Here is a 13,734-nt window from a genome sequence, read left to right as displayed (position 1 = left end):
CACAGAGGTAAATGGTGTCCACTCCTAAGGGTATCCCATTGTATCACGAAGGACCTGATTTTCACATGTGGCATCATTAAGGACCCTAACTGTCTGTCCTAAGGCAGTGTTTGCCAGATTTCTCCACCATAAAGTGATTATTTTCCCCTTTCATGCTTCATTTCTCAGAAGTGAGTCACCGCACCCACCACACATGGAAAGTGGGGAGGTTAAGTTCTAAATTCCTAAGGAGGGATGGGATTTACTACTAAGGGCTCTTCTGTAAGGAGATCTGCTTCTCTCCCCCATTTCTATTTATTTATTTATTCAGTCATTTATTGATATCCATGACGACTCATATATATTTATTTTATACTTTGGGTTATCAGGCAGGACTCAATTTTAAAGACATTTGTTCTTTTTGTGAGGGATATTTTAATTATAGATTGATATTAGACATTATTAAGTGCACTAAAAATAGATATTAATGATTGGTGGGACCGTCACCCAGGCACACTGAAACCCTAGTACATCTCTAAAACGTGAGCGTGCCCTATCCGGCCCTCCACATTGACACAGTGACCTATGGGTGCTCAGATGACAGGCAAGCTCACTCCTTTCTCTCTGTCCCTCTCGTGCTGCCTCTGTTACAACAGGGTGATTTTTAGCAGTTCCCCTGCCCGTAAGTACGCAGAGCCTAGTTATTCAACAAATACGTATGATGTATGTGCTGTAGGCCGGGCACTGCTCTGAGCACTTACGGTAGTGAGTGAGATTACATGGGCCCTACTCTCCGTGAACTTGTATTCTAGGGCAGAATATATATACCAAAGAAAACAAATGGTCAAATTGGTCATTCCAGGTGGTCAGACATGCTATGAAGAAGTCAAAGCAAGTAACAGAAGAGTGACGAACACTCATGATCCCAGTCTTTCTCTCAATAACCCACTCAAGTGACTCTGTTGACCCTTCTTGGGTCACATGCCCACACCTGAACCCATCTCTGTGTTCTTAGGAATGGTCAGGAATAACTCATTGGTCAGACTGAGTCACATGCTGCTGCTTCTGGAAGATCGGGTGTGGCCGACAGCCCCATGAGAATCATGGGAAGAAGGCCAGGTGCAGGTCTGTGATGGGATGATGCAGGGCATATGGAAAAGCGATAGTGGGCCTCTACTGAAGGTGTCTTCTGGGAACCAGGAAGCTAGCTGCCTTTCCTGGCGCAGTGATTCATACTGTGCCCACCTCTAAAGGCATTACTGACATTCCACCATATTGGCCGAATCCCACTGGACTACAAACCCAACTGCTCCTCAACCAACTTTGATAGAATCCCTCAACTAAAGATTCTTTGCTATCCCTAGAGGTAGAATCTGCTTCCCCCTATCCTCCCTGTTCCAAGATCAAAAGAGACACTCCCCAGAGGGACACTGTGGGGATTCTGTGAAATGCGAGTAAAGTCTTTATCATTAATTCCATAGAGAGGAAGAATATGGGGCCGGTGACCATCCACAAGTTGGCTGTCCACATGAAGACAGTACTCGTTGAGTGTTCGCATACTGTTTGCACTTCTTTGCCATTTCCGGCTATCAGGGGCCCATCAGGAATGCTCCACACATACCAAAATCCAGTTCAGATTGATCATTAACCCCATTTTAGAGCAAAAAAAGAAAACATGGAACGTAAAGCATGTGAGAGGATATAGCGGGATCTCCTTATGGATGCATGACCCTCACAGCACTGGGTATTATCACAGGTGGCCACTGTCCTGCTGTCGCTTTTCCTCTCCCCAACCTCTCCCCACTCCGGCAGGGAAAAATAAGAAATGTTTCAGATGACCGGACAGGAAATGGTAGGATGTAGGACAGGACCTTAGGTTCATGGATGGCCCTACTAAGAGACTAAGCAGTCACCAAGTTTGGTCTGTTCTCTGCCCCTTTCCTGGGTAATGATGCACTTTTGTCTGGGAAGAATTTTTTTTTTTTTTCTTTTTGGGACTTGTAAAAACCAAGAAGCAACAAGAACCTGTGTAAGAGGAGATGGAGAGTCACCACAACCTTTATGGCTTGAGACCTGAGTTTCAGATACACCGTTATTTAGTAGCCGCTCCCGGTAATGGTCAGGACTGGGAAAGGAGAAGGACGAGAGCTGGGCTAGAATCTTCAGCAGCTGGTGTGGCGACAGAAGTAGATTCCATTGGCAGTCAACAGACGTTGACCCGGCCCATCACAATGCCTGCAAAGTGGGACCAACACAGGCCTTGCATTCAATCCGGGTTTTAAATAGAGACTGAGGGGTAGGGTCGCTTTAAAGGGCATCCCACGGGAACAGAGTGTGCGAGCTCCAGAGACACAGGCGAGCCGAGTAGCAGTCTGCTCCAGGCTCTGCAGTGGACGCCTTTCCATGTCTTGTCTCACTGATCCTCGGAAGCAGGCACTGTTGTGTCCTTGTGTCAGACTGGAAAATAGAGGTTCGTATGCAACGAGTGATTTAGGTGACAGAGCCGAGAGGAAGCAGGGGTGAAATTTGCTTTGCTCCTGTGCCCCTTCCGTATCCACTTAGTGTGTAAACCTGACCGGAAGCGTTGGCCTCACTGGAGAGCCCCTCTTCAGGCCTCTCTCTGCAGTCTGCCGGGAGGAGACTGTCCCTAGCGTGGCTTCTTCTCTGGGTTGTGCTGTCTGTCCGACCCGTCCTACCCTTCTGCCTCAGGCTGTGAGCAACTGCGATCCCTCATTTTAAGTCTTGTTTCTCATTCCTCCTTCCCATGTAGAGACTCTGATTTCCTCCAGCCACCCTCATTGGTAAGGTGGCTGTTTTGTGAATTCAAATCCCAGATTTCTTTTTTAATCCGATGAGCACATGTGATGTCCCTTTATGTACATCAATATGTCTGTCCTGGGCTTGACCACAGACTGCCAGGTGGTCGCTGTTACGTCCCTTTTGCAGATGAGGGGCTGTCTCCCTGATCCTAGGCGACTGAGCACGGGCCAGCAGCCGATAAGGAGTTGGAGCTGCGACTGGCAGGCAGGTCCGGCTGCTCGTCCCTTTCGACCGTGCATTGTAATCCCGAGGATGACAAGGAAAGGGACTCGTGAGACTATTGTCCTCCTCCTTGAAATACCAAACAAGCCCAGAACAGAGGGAGCTTGAACTCCTTCAAGAGAAAATGACAAGCAGTTTTGGCCCTTAGACAAAGAAGAGGGGAATATATTTCTCCATCCTAAAGTCCACATTAATAGGGCTTTTATAAATGATTTGCTGTAGACAGACAGAATGTGAGGATTATTGAGAATGTCATCGTCATGATTTCCATTCTTGAAGCAAAGGGCAGCTACTGAATACTAACTACCTGCCAGGCACTGTGGCACTCAGGAAGAATAATAAGTCATGCTCCCTGCCAGCCCAGAAATTCACATTCTAGTGCTTCCAGGTCCAGGCATGTAAATAAATAATTACAAGAGTGTGCAATGAGTTCTTCGTAGAGTTAAGTGCAAGAGTTATGGAGCACTGAGGAAGGGCCGAGCAACAGCCCAGGTGTTACATTAGGAATGCTTATAGTGAGAATCAGAAAACCCAGGACACAGAGGCTTCAAATAAAATAGTGGGGTTTAATTCTTAGGTAAGAATTCTGGAATAGCTATGGACATTGGTGTGTAGATAGTAGTGTCTTAACCTCTTCCTCACAGTCACAGGATGACTGTCATGGTTCCAGTCATCACCTCTCTGTTCACAGCAGAAAGGTGAGTGGGTGGGAGGAGAATGGCACATTATCTGAACCTTATTTGTAGGCAGTCATATACATGCTTCCCCATGTATCCGTCCTAACGTCCACATTGAGCCCGAATCATATGCGCCAATCCTGATTCTTACGGCCAACCCTCGCTGCAAGGAGGTCTGGGGTATCAGAATGTAGGATCATCCTGATTAGCTTCGATCTTAAACAGATCATGATCCATTCACAGGAGCTGAGGATTGCAACTACAAAGTTAGTGTTCTGCCGGGAATGAAGAATGAGGTAGAGAGAGCTACGAGGAGGGGACCTTCTACCACAAGCAGTCAGGCTAAGATTCACAGAAGAGATACACATTTGAGCTCAGCCATGGAGGCTGATACATTCCATGCATTCACATGGTAGAGAAGAAAGAAGGATGTTCTGGGGAAGGGGATAAAGCATATGTAAAGGCACTAAGTCGTGAACAATAGGTTCCAGAAATGCCAAGAAGTTCTTATAGCCTGGAGATAGAACAGGGATTGTAAGCGGGAGCCAGTTCTAAATGGGCTTAAATACCAGGCTAAGGAGGGTTGTAGAAAATTCTGTGGGTCATAGAAAAATCAGGGCCAGTCTTGAGACAGACCCATTTTCCAGATACCTTTGATCCCTGTGACGTGGAAGACATAAGGGCCATGTTCTTGTTCACCTGGCACTTACACTCGGGCTCTGATGTCATAGCGTTTTGGCGCCATAAGTTACTTTAAGAACCCTCCAGAATCTGGGTGCTTCAGAAGCTGAATTTTTGACTAAGCTTTTTCCATAACCTTGTCCTCATACTGAGGTCTCGTTTCTACCTTTGAAATGCTTTTTCCCTGATGGGCGATAGAGTCTTGTGTTTTTCCTTTAATCAAGTGGGCTTCTGCTGTCTTCCCAGATGATGTTTACGTTTCCTGGACAGTGATCCATTTCTATCAGTGTCTCTGGCTCACTACAGGCTGACTCCCAAGTCTGCACGTCTACTCAGCCTTCACAGACATTCCAGATGCAATCACATCCCACCCTTGGGGCCCCTGGTGCCTGGTAGCTTCTGCAGTCCACCTGGCATGTGACCCGGATGCCTCCTTCCCTGCTTCCTGCCAAGCCGAAGGCTCAGCCCCTGTGTCTGAAAAGTCCTAAACCGTCCTGCAGCCTCAGTATCCCAGGGATAGGCGAGATCCCTGTACTCGGAAAGGGAAAGTAGGCTTCTTTTCTGATCCCATAATTCTTCCGTAAATCTCACATTCATGGCTGGGAATAGAGTTACATAGTGATACAGACATGAGAGAAATGCTACAGATCCCTAATGTCTCTGTCTCTTTGGATTCAAATCCTGACTGCCCCCCACTTCCTAGCCATGTAACTTGGGGCAGTTTGCTGGACTTCTCCCACCTGTAAGATGGGATAAGGAGACTAATTACCTGTACCCTTGAGTGACAGTGTTAAATGAGTTCTGACAGTGAAGTTTTCAGAGCAGTGCTTGGCGCACAGCAAACATCCCATCTATGTTAGCTGCTGATAATAATTATGATTGCCGTGCTAACGTGCCTCAGCAAGTGGGATAAGTTATGATAGGTTTTCTCCACAAGCCTTGGTAGACTTACACGCACTTACCAGCTCCTCGCAGAAGTCTATTTCGGGACATTTTCTCCAGTGTCACTCCATCTCACATGTGAAAGCTTGTCAGCAGATGTCATCTACACCAGCAGCCCAAGCCAGCAGTGATGGGTGATGCTGTCCCTCAAGGGACCAGGACATGACATTTGTCAGTAGTCAGACAAGCGCTGATCAAAATTATCTGCAAGACTAACCCTGAGTCAGATTTTCCGAAGCAGGCATATGGTTTAGCAGAAGGATCAGTGCCCCGGAAGAGAGAACGTGGGCACGACTTCTCCCTCTGCTGTGTGACTCTGGGCAAGTTACTTTCTCCCTCTGGGCCTTGGTTGCTTTATACTTGAGATGGCCCTGACCAAAAACCATCACTAACAACCTCCCTTTAACAACATCTCCTTAAGGGAGTACATCACACCTGTAATTTAAAATGGACAGTTACTGAATATCCTGCTCTCTCTCGCAGTTTTAAGTTCCAGAGAGTCCTATCCCTTGTGTCCATCTTTGCATTCACGACCCCTCTCGGTGCCTGCCGCACAGTCACTTGTTTTGAGGATCGAATGTGAAAACATCACATGCACGCACACACCAGCCTTGGCCTGATGTCCGGTGTATAGTGGGTATTAGATAAACACAGCTCTGATTTACTTTTCCAGAGCCTAGCGCAACGGAATGCAGTATGCTGTGCCCTGCTCAGGAGAAAACGGTAAATCTGGATATACGTTAAGTTTCTCCCTCTTCCAGTTTTTTGAGTCAGCTGCATGTCCCTCAGTCTTCCTGCTGGCTCAGCACTTGGCAAGCACCAGGATCTTTGAGTGAGCCTTTGAGGGGGCTTCCCTGGCCCAGGGCAGCCAGGTTGCAAAGGGCTTTCTCAAATCCCCTTGGCCTGCCGGTGATCCCACCATGTTCTCCCCCTACCTTCCTTTACCCTGTGCTGCTTTTTCTAGAACAGCAGGCACCAGTGTCTACCCAGAGGCGATAGGCAGACCCAGATTCCCACCTGGGCACAGAGCAGAATGAGATATGATGAGATAAGAGGTGGCCTGGCGTGGGTTGGGGGCACCTGCAGACCTGGGTCCTCGTTGTAGCCTTGACCCGATCCAAACTCACCATGTGATCTCGGACAAGCCACCTCCTCTGTAAGCCTCACTGCCCTCCTCTGCAAAGCATTCTACCCATTGATGTCATTGATGCCATGCATGGTGGCAGGAAGGAGCCTGGGGTTTCGGGCTGAGAGCTGGCTTCGTATCTCAGCTCTGCCGCTTACCAGCTGTGAGATTCAGATAAGTCAGGAATCGTCTTCATAAAATGGACAGTGGGATCCAAATGGGCTTAATTGGGGGAGGGATTTAATGACACAGTGTCTCCAAAGTGCCTGGCATATTTGTTTGTCCGGGGACCCACAGGCCAGCCCTTACTTTTACTTAGTGTAAGTTTCTCCCTGTTGTTCAAGTTCCCTGAGTCAGATACACATCCATCAGCCTCCCTGCTGGCTCAGCACTTGGCAAGCACCAAAATCTCTTGCAGCAAAGACATGATCCCCACAGGGTGTGAGTGACACCAGCTCGCATGCAATTATTTTAATGCGTGGCCCAGGACCTTCTCATGCCCAGGCTGGTGTATCCTCGGGGGGAGAATCTCTCCTCTCCTCACCCCTCGCATCCTTCAGAAGGCAGAGGAAGAGAACGCACCCTGCACGCTCCTCCCTTCCTGAAATGCAAGCGCCGTCGAGTGGCCTCCTCCCAGGGAGGATCTGCTGGAAGGAGGAGAGATGAGGGCAGAACGCCGGTAGGCAGGCTTCTGCCACCATCTTTGAGAGGAGAAGAGAACCCCCAGAATCCAGGGTCACCTGACCTGCAGGCACTGGGCTGGGCATTTCTTTAGGCCTCTTAACTGCTTTGTGGAGTCGGGATTACTGGTTCCCACCTTGCTCGTGAAGAAACCGAGGCCGCAGAGAGTGAGACCAGCTGCCCAGGGACCCGCACAACTGAGAGTCACGGCCAAGCCGGCCTGACGTCCTCAGTTCTTCCTCTGCCGTTACCCTGTGTTCCCTGTGCCGTGAGAGAGGGGCTTGGTCTCGCAGAACAGTATTTACCCCGACGGCTGCAAGGGCCTTGAACCCTGAGAGAGCGGGCCTTCCAGATCTTTCCAAATGGTGGAGGCCCAGCTCAGGCAGAACGTGGCTAAAGGAGGAAGCCAGGAAGGGACCGAGCTCTGGACACCGCGTTGCCTTCCTCTGTCTCAGTGTCAACTATGCTCGTCCTCCCGCCCGTGTGAGGCGAGTGGGGGAAAGGCAAGAGCTAGTTTATTTCTCCTGGAGTGCGACTAGGCATGAACAGGGAAGTTTTGAAAACCTGGCTTCTCCGGTTCTCCCTGTGCAGACGGAAGACCGTGGGCTTTCAAATCAGGTTTATTCGAACTTGGGCTCGAATCCCGGTTGTCACGTTTAACAACTTTGTGGCCTTGGGCAAGTCATTGCTCCAGCTTCTTCATCTCTAGAATTGTATTCCTTGTTCAGGTCGCTGTGAGGATTAAAAGACCCTGACATAATGCTGGTGATGAAGGGTCCCCCCGTCCCCAGACAGCTCCCCGGCCAAGGGCATGAACTGTTCCTGCTGGCTCCTCACTTGGCCCTCCCACCCCACCACTCCTGTCTTGTCCATTACAGTCCGATCATCTTTTTTTTTTTTTTAATTTATTTGACAGACAGAGATCACAAGTAGGCAAAGAGGCAGGCAGAGAAAGAGGAAGGAAAGCAGGCTCCCCGCTGAGCAGAGAGCCCGATGTGGGGCTCGATCCCAGGATCCTGGGATCATGACCTGAGCCGAAAGCAGAGGCTTTAACCCACTGAGCCACCCAGGGTCCCCTACAGTCCGATCATCTTACTCAAAGCCAGAGTTAGTCATTCCCCCTCCGTAAGATCCCCAGCGCCACAGCTGAGCTCTGAGCTGGGCTCTTCCTGTGCCCCTCTCACCCCCTCAGCCTCCTCTCCCACCCAACCCACCTGGCCCCTGAGCTCCGGCTACAGCACGTGAGCTCACGTTTTCCGGAGGGCCTTCCCTGCCCTGGACCATGCCACCACCATTCCCTCTGGGCTGGTGGTCCCCTGCCTCCCGGGAAACTCTGGTTTGTCCTTCAAGCCCCAGCACGTGCATCCCTAGAGCCCCTGTGTTAGAGCCCCCTTTCCCCGTGAGCCTCCCTCCACCATCACATTCTGTGCTGTTTGTGGACACGTCTCTGGCCAGCCGCCAGCCAATCAAGGGCGAGCACTGTCAGCAGAGCTCACTGCCCTTTCTCCCAACTTAATACACTCCATGCACTTACTAGCCAGCCTTCATGGACAGCTCACCTTCTGCCAGACGCAACTTACGTGCTTTCCGTGTAGGAACCCATTTTTTTCTCGCGACAGCTCTGTGACACGGTGCATCCGTCAGTCCTGGCCGGAGGCAGAAACCATACCAATTATTCGAACAGAGAACTTAATCTTTAAAAATGGCAACTAGACGTAAAGTGTTGATTTGGTAATGAAAAAAAAGCAAAAATAGAAAATGGCAGGCAACATTTCCCATCCCCGGAGCCGAAGGAGCAGAGGGAGAGGTGGGAAGCATTACAAGTCGGGGCTGGCACCCAGGCTTGGGCTGGGGGCAGCAGGCAGCTCCAGAGGCGGACCAGGAAACTCATCCTGAGTGTTGGAAAAGCTGCAAAATGATTCTAGCTGCTGCTACAGGAAGGAAGGGCCGCTGCCGCCTGGAAGAAAGGAGATAGGGTGACGCAGGCACAGGAAGCACGAGGGGGCCGCCTTCCTTTATCCTCCCCTAGACCCCCAGTCTCCCTCTCACAGCCCCCGCTGGCAGCATCTTAGGGGAGGCGGCCAGCAAAGTAGAAGTAGGGTTTGCAGAGTCCTGACCTCAGCGTCGCCAAGCAGGCTGGGAATGAGGGAAGCTCGCACACTGGCACAGAAGGGAGCTGTTGCTCTCCCCATTTCACAGACAAGGAAACTGAGGCACGGAGAGTAAGTCACTTGGCCGAGAGCAGAGGCAGGACCTGAACCCGTGCAGATTGGCCTCGGAGCCCTTCCTCTTCACCTGCCTACCGTAAATCGTGAAGGAATGAGTGAGGGAGTGAGTGAATGGACGAGCCCACAAACGGTGCTTAGACCGGTGGCCAGCCGAGTCTGTGCACAAGTGCGAGTTCCTCCCTGCCTGCTTGCCTCCTTGTCGCCCTGCCAGGTCATCCACTGGAACTCCCCCAAGAAGCTGCGGGTGAAGAACAAGCACGTGGAGTTTTTCCGCAACCTCTACCTGACCTTCCTGGAGTACGACGGCAACCTTCTGCGGAGAGAGCTCTTCGGCTGCCCCAGTGAGGCTGACGTCAACAGTGAAAATGTAAGTGGCTCGCAGGGCGCAGGGGAGGCCCCCACACACTGGGCTCCAGGCACACCCAGGGTGGACAGTACCCTGCCCTTGCCCTGGGTGTCCCATCAGGTGGGGGACACAGATGCATCAGCATCACTGCGGGTGCAGAGCGGGGACGCTCGGCCCAGAGTTTCCAAGCAGAGGAAGCAGAAGGAGCCAGAGTTCCCATGAAGCAATAGATAGTGTGTCTCTCCGTAGCCAGAAAACTCTGAGGTCCTTGTGGACGTGGCACCCACGCGGGAGAGCCAGAGTTCGGTGCGGTCAGCGCGCGGGTGGCAGCAAAGATTTTCACAAGTAACAGGCTCCTGGAGGGTTAGCCTAGGCGAAGGAAATGTTCGGTACGTGGTCACAGGCATAGCTAGCACCTGTGTTTTTCTGTCTCTTTGCTGCTTTTAATTTTTGCCTGCTGTATCTCATTGGATGTTCTTAGAGACCCTCTTTCTTTCCCCAATGGAAGTGGAGAGATGGAGGTTCCCTGGGCTGCTCAGAGCTAGCAAGCAGCCAAGTAGAGAGTGATCTCAAGCTCTGGGGAGCAGGAAATGGGGAAGACAGCATTCTGTGTCACGGAAAAGGCAGGGCAGGACAGGCTGGCCTGGGTTTGTCCAGTTACCAAGTATGTGACGTCAGGCAGGTCACTCAACCTCTCTGTGCTTCTGCTTCCTCAACCACCGAATGGAGATGCAAAACTTAAAGTTGTGTCTTGAGACTAAGTATGAAATTGCATTTGAAGCACCTGGTTCAGCCTCTGCCATGCGTTAGGTGCTCAAAAAGCATTTCCTCCCTTTCTTTGACCCTCAGTTTTAGACACAGAATTAATCTGTTCATTCAGCGAACATTCACTGAGGGCCTTCCTGTCAGAGCAGTGAGCATTCACAGGTACAAAAGGACACCGGTCCTTGCGGTCGTGGCACTAATGTGCTCATGGGGGAAACAGAGTTGATAACTGTATGGACATTCAAGGGAAGTGATCGGCCAGCGGCAGGTGCTCCATGGCGGAATGTTAATGAGCAACTGGGCTCCTCCACGGGTTTGCAGGGTCGGGGTGGGGAGGGAGCTTCTCCGAGGAGGTGATGGCCCTCTGAGTCCTGAATGACAAGAAAGAACCAGCCGTAGTAGAGCAGGGAGTGAGGGAAATACAAATCAAAGCCACAATGTGCTACCTCCGAACACGTGTTGGGGTGTCTGTTACCAAAGAACAGAAGGGGATGGGAGTTGGTGGCATGTGGGGAAATCGGAATGCTGTGCACTACGGGTTGAATGCAAGATGCTGGGGCCGCTGTGCCGAACAGTAGGGAGGCTCCTCCAGAAATGACAGGTGGAACTGTCCTCTGACCCAGCAGCCCCACTTCGGGGATGTATCCCCAAGAACTCAGATAGGGATCCCCAAGGCAGTGTGTGCTTTGCCACAGTCAGGGCCGCGTTACCCTTGATGGCCACGGGAGAGACAACCCCCCACCCATCCACAGATGAACGGATAAAATGCATGTGTCCAATAGAATTTTGTCCAGCCTTAGAGCTAAGGAACTCTTACCCTTACCCTTGTGACAACTTGGGTGGGCCAGGGAGTTGAGATGCTGAGAAAAGAGGCCCGTCACTGAAGGGTAACTACCACACGAGTGCCTCACATGAGAGGCATCTGAAATCATAAACATACAGAGCTAGCGACAGAATGCTGGTTACCAGGGGATGGAGAGTGGGGTCATGGGGAGCCCATGTTCAGTGGGTGCAAAGTTACACAACGTAAGTCCCAGAGATCTGCTGTACAACGTAGCACTTGTCGTTAACAGGATATGGTGCCTTTAAACATCTTAAGAGGGTAGATCTCATGTTAAGCGTTCTGACCACACTCTTCATACACACAGAAGAGCCTAAGAAACTTTGGAACGGGGGATGATGGATATGTTTATTACCTTCATTGTCGTGAAAGTAACATATGTCCAAACTCACCGAATTGTTTTCATGATGTGTAATTTTTTATATTGCCAATTCTGCCTCAGGAAACCTGGGGAGCGAGGTGAAAGAGCAGGGGAAGTACATTCTGGGTAGCCGGGAGTAGCCAGTACAAAGGCCCTGAGGCAGATCAGGGCCCCAATATGAGGACCTGAAGGACAAGCAGCATGCCCAGGGGGCTGAGGGTGAGGAGAGCAGCAGAAGCCGAGCATCAGGAAGGCAGGAGGCAGGTTGGAAGGATGTTGTGAGCAGGTGGAGTCAGAATTTTGTTCTTTTACTATTATTGTTTATGTTCTTATGTTGGACATTATGAGAATTCTTTTTGGCTCCCAGTGGCAAGGGAAGGTGTCTGTGGAAGGTCTAGAAGAGGCACTCACCTGGCCCTTTACCTGGACGACTGGCCCCAAGGCCACCATGTCCCCCGGTATTCAGCTCCCAGGTCCAGTGGAGTCCCCTCGAGCTATGGCCCTTCCCCGCATCACCCTCCATGCCTTTGCCAGTAGTGTCTGCCCTTCTCTCCCACTGGCAATAGAGGAAAAAATACCATTAAGCACTTGAACTCTGGCTCAGATTCTGGGAACCACTTAGAGGTTTCGACAAATGGTGTGTTCTTCTGGTTTTTCCTTCCTGCTCAAATCCGTATTTGCCATCATCATCAATATCTGAGTGCCCATTCGGCACTTTTCCCCCAAATGCTAAATGAAAACTGTTCTCCTGTCTTTATTTTTTCCTGCATGGAAGAGACTCACATAAAAAGCCTTGGCAGGATGAAGCCATCAGTTAACTGTCCTCCAGGTGCACTGGTCAGAGTCTCATGAAGTAGGACTCCCGTTAGATGTGACCCACACTTCTCCTACCACCAGCTTCCCCTGGTAGTGGGGACGTCATCACTGGTTCTTCTCGTCATCCGTGACTGCACTTATTTGCTCAACAAGCATGCGTGAATGCCCGCCATCTGCTGGGCACCTTGCAGGGCACTGGGGTTGAACTTAGAGGCTGACCCCATCCCTATACGGAAGTCGCTTGACACGTAACGAGTGTGAGACATGCCAAGAGGTTGATCTCTCCGGGTGCAGGGAGGGCCAGGCATGAGAGCGCGGCCTTCGCTGAGCGCTCACCACAGCTGTTGTCCCAAAGGCTCTGCTCTTGACTGTGCACTAGCCACACCCGCCGCCTGTCCTTCCTGTGCATTTCAGGCTCATTCCCAAGGCAGGGCTGTTGTGCGTGCTTCCCCTCCGCCTAGAATACCCTGCCCCCAGGGTCCACAGGTCTAGATGCGGCATCCTCAGAAACTAGCCCTGCCCCACCGCTCACCTCCAGGAAAGCTGGAGGTCACTGCCACGTGCCCCGTTTTCTTTTCGTCAGAGCACCTGCTACTATTCACAGTATTTCGGTTCGTGCAGCTGGCTCCTATTTCTTTTTCCAAATAGAAGAAAAGAATACAAGACCCTGAGAGACTTTGCCTGTCCTGTTCGCCCCTGGGGACTCCTTCCTCTAGCAGCAAAGCAAGCACATCATAAGCTCTTAACAAATACGTATTGAACGAGTAGGAGAGACGAAGGCAGTACCACGTAAAGGGCAGAGCAGCTGGAAAGCAGGGAGCCCAAGGAGAACATGCTGGTCGTCGGCGTCCTAGAGCACAGACATGTCGGGAGTGACAAAGAATGAAGCTGACCGGAGGGACCTTGGCTGTGCTTAGTTTAGACTTGACCTGTCAGCAGTGAGGAGCCGCCAAAGGGCTTTAATCATGGTCAGGTTGACATTTGAGGGAAATGACTCCCTGAATGGGATCTCACACATTGAGAGGGACAGGTTAGAGGCAGGGAGGCCGGTTAGACCATTGCCACGTCCCAGGCAAAAAGGTGCTGGTGTTGGGGCTCTGACCCAGGGCAGTGGCAGCAGGGATGGAGAGAACAGGTGGGTTGCTGTGTGGGTGCTAAGAACAGGGGCACAGGTGCAACTAGCCCTCAGAAATCACGAGGGCAGGTCCTCATGCCTCCTGCAGCCAGGTTCCTCAGGCTGAGCCCACCC

General features: G+C 51.1%; 1 protein-coding gene across 3 annotated transcripts in view; it reads left to right on the top strand.

Moving 5' to 3' along the window:
• The window catches only part of LARGE1 (LARGE xylosyl- and glucuronyltransferase 1), a 528,909-nt gene that overhangs the window by 463,619 nt on the left and 51,556 nt on the right, over positions 1-13,734 (top strand). For all 3 annotated transcript variants that reach the window (XM_047740096.1, XM_047740097.1, XM_047740094.1), the window contains exon 10: positions 9,568-9,723. In XM_047740096.1, the coding sequence (XP_047596052.1) occupies positions 9,568-9,723 (156 nt within the window). The remainder of the gene's footprint in view (positions 1-9,567; positions 9,724-13,734) is intronic.

This window comes from Lutra lutra, chromosome 8, assembly GCF_902655055.1.
Source record: "Lutra lutra chromosome 8, mLutLut1.2, whole genome shotgun sequence".
Classification (NCBI taxonomy): Eukaryota; Metazoa; Chordata; class Mammalia; order Carnivora; family Mustelidae; genus Lutra; species Lutra lutra.
This window is presented reverse-complemented; position numbering and strand designations above follow the sequence as displayed.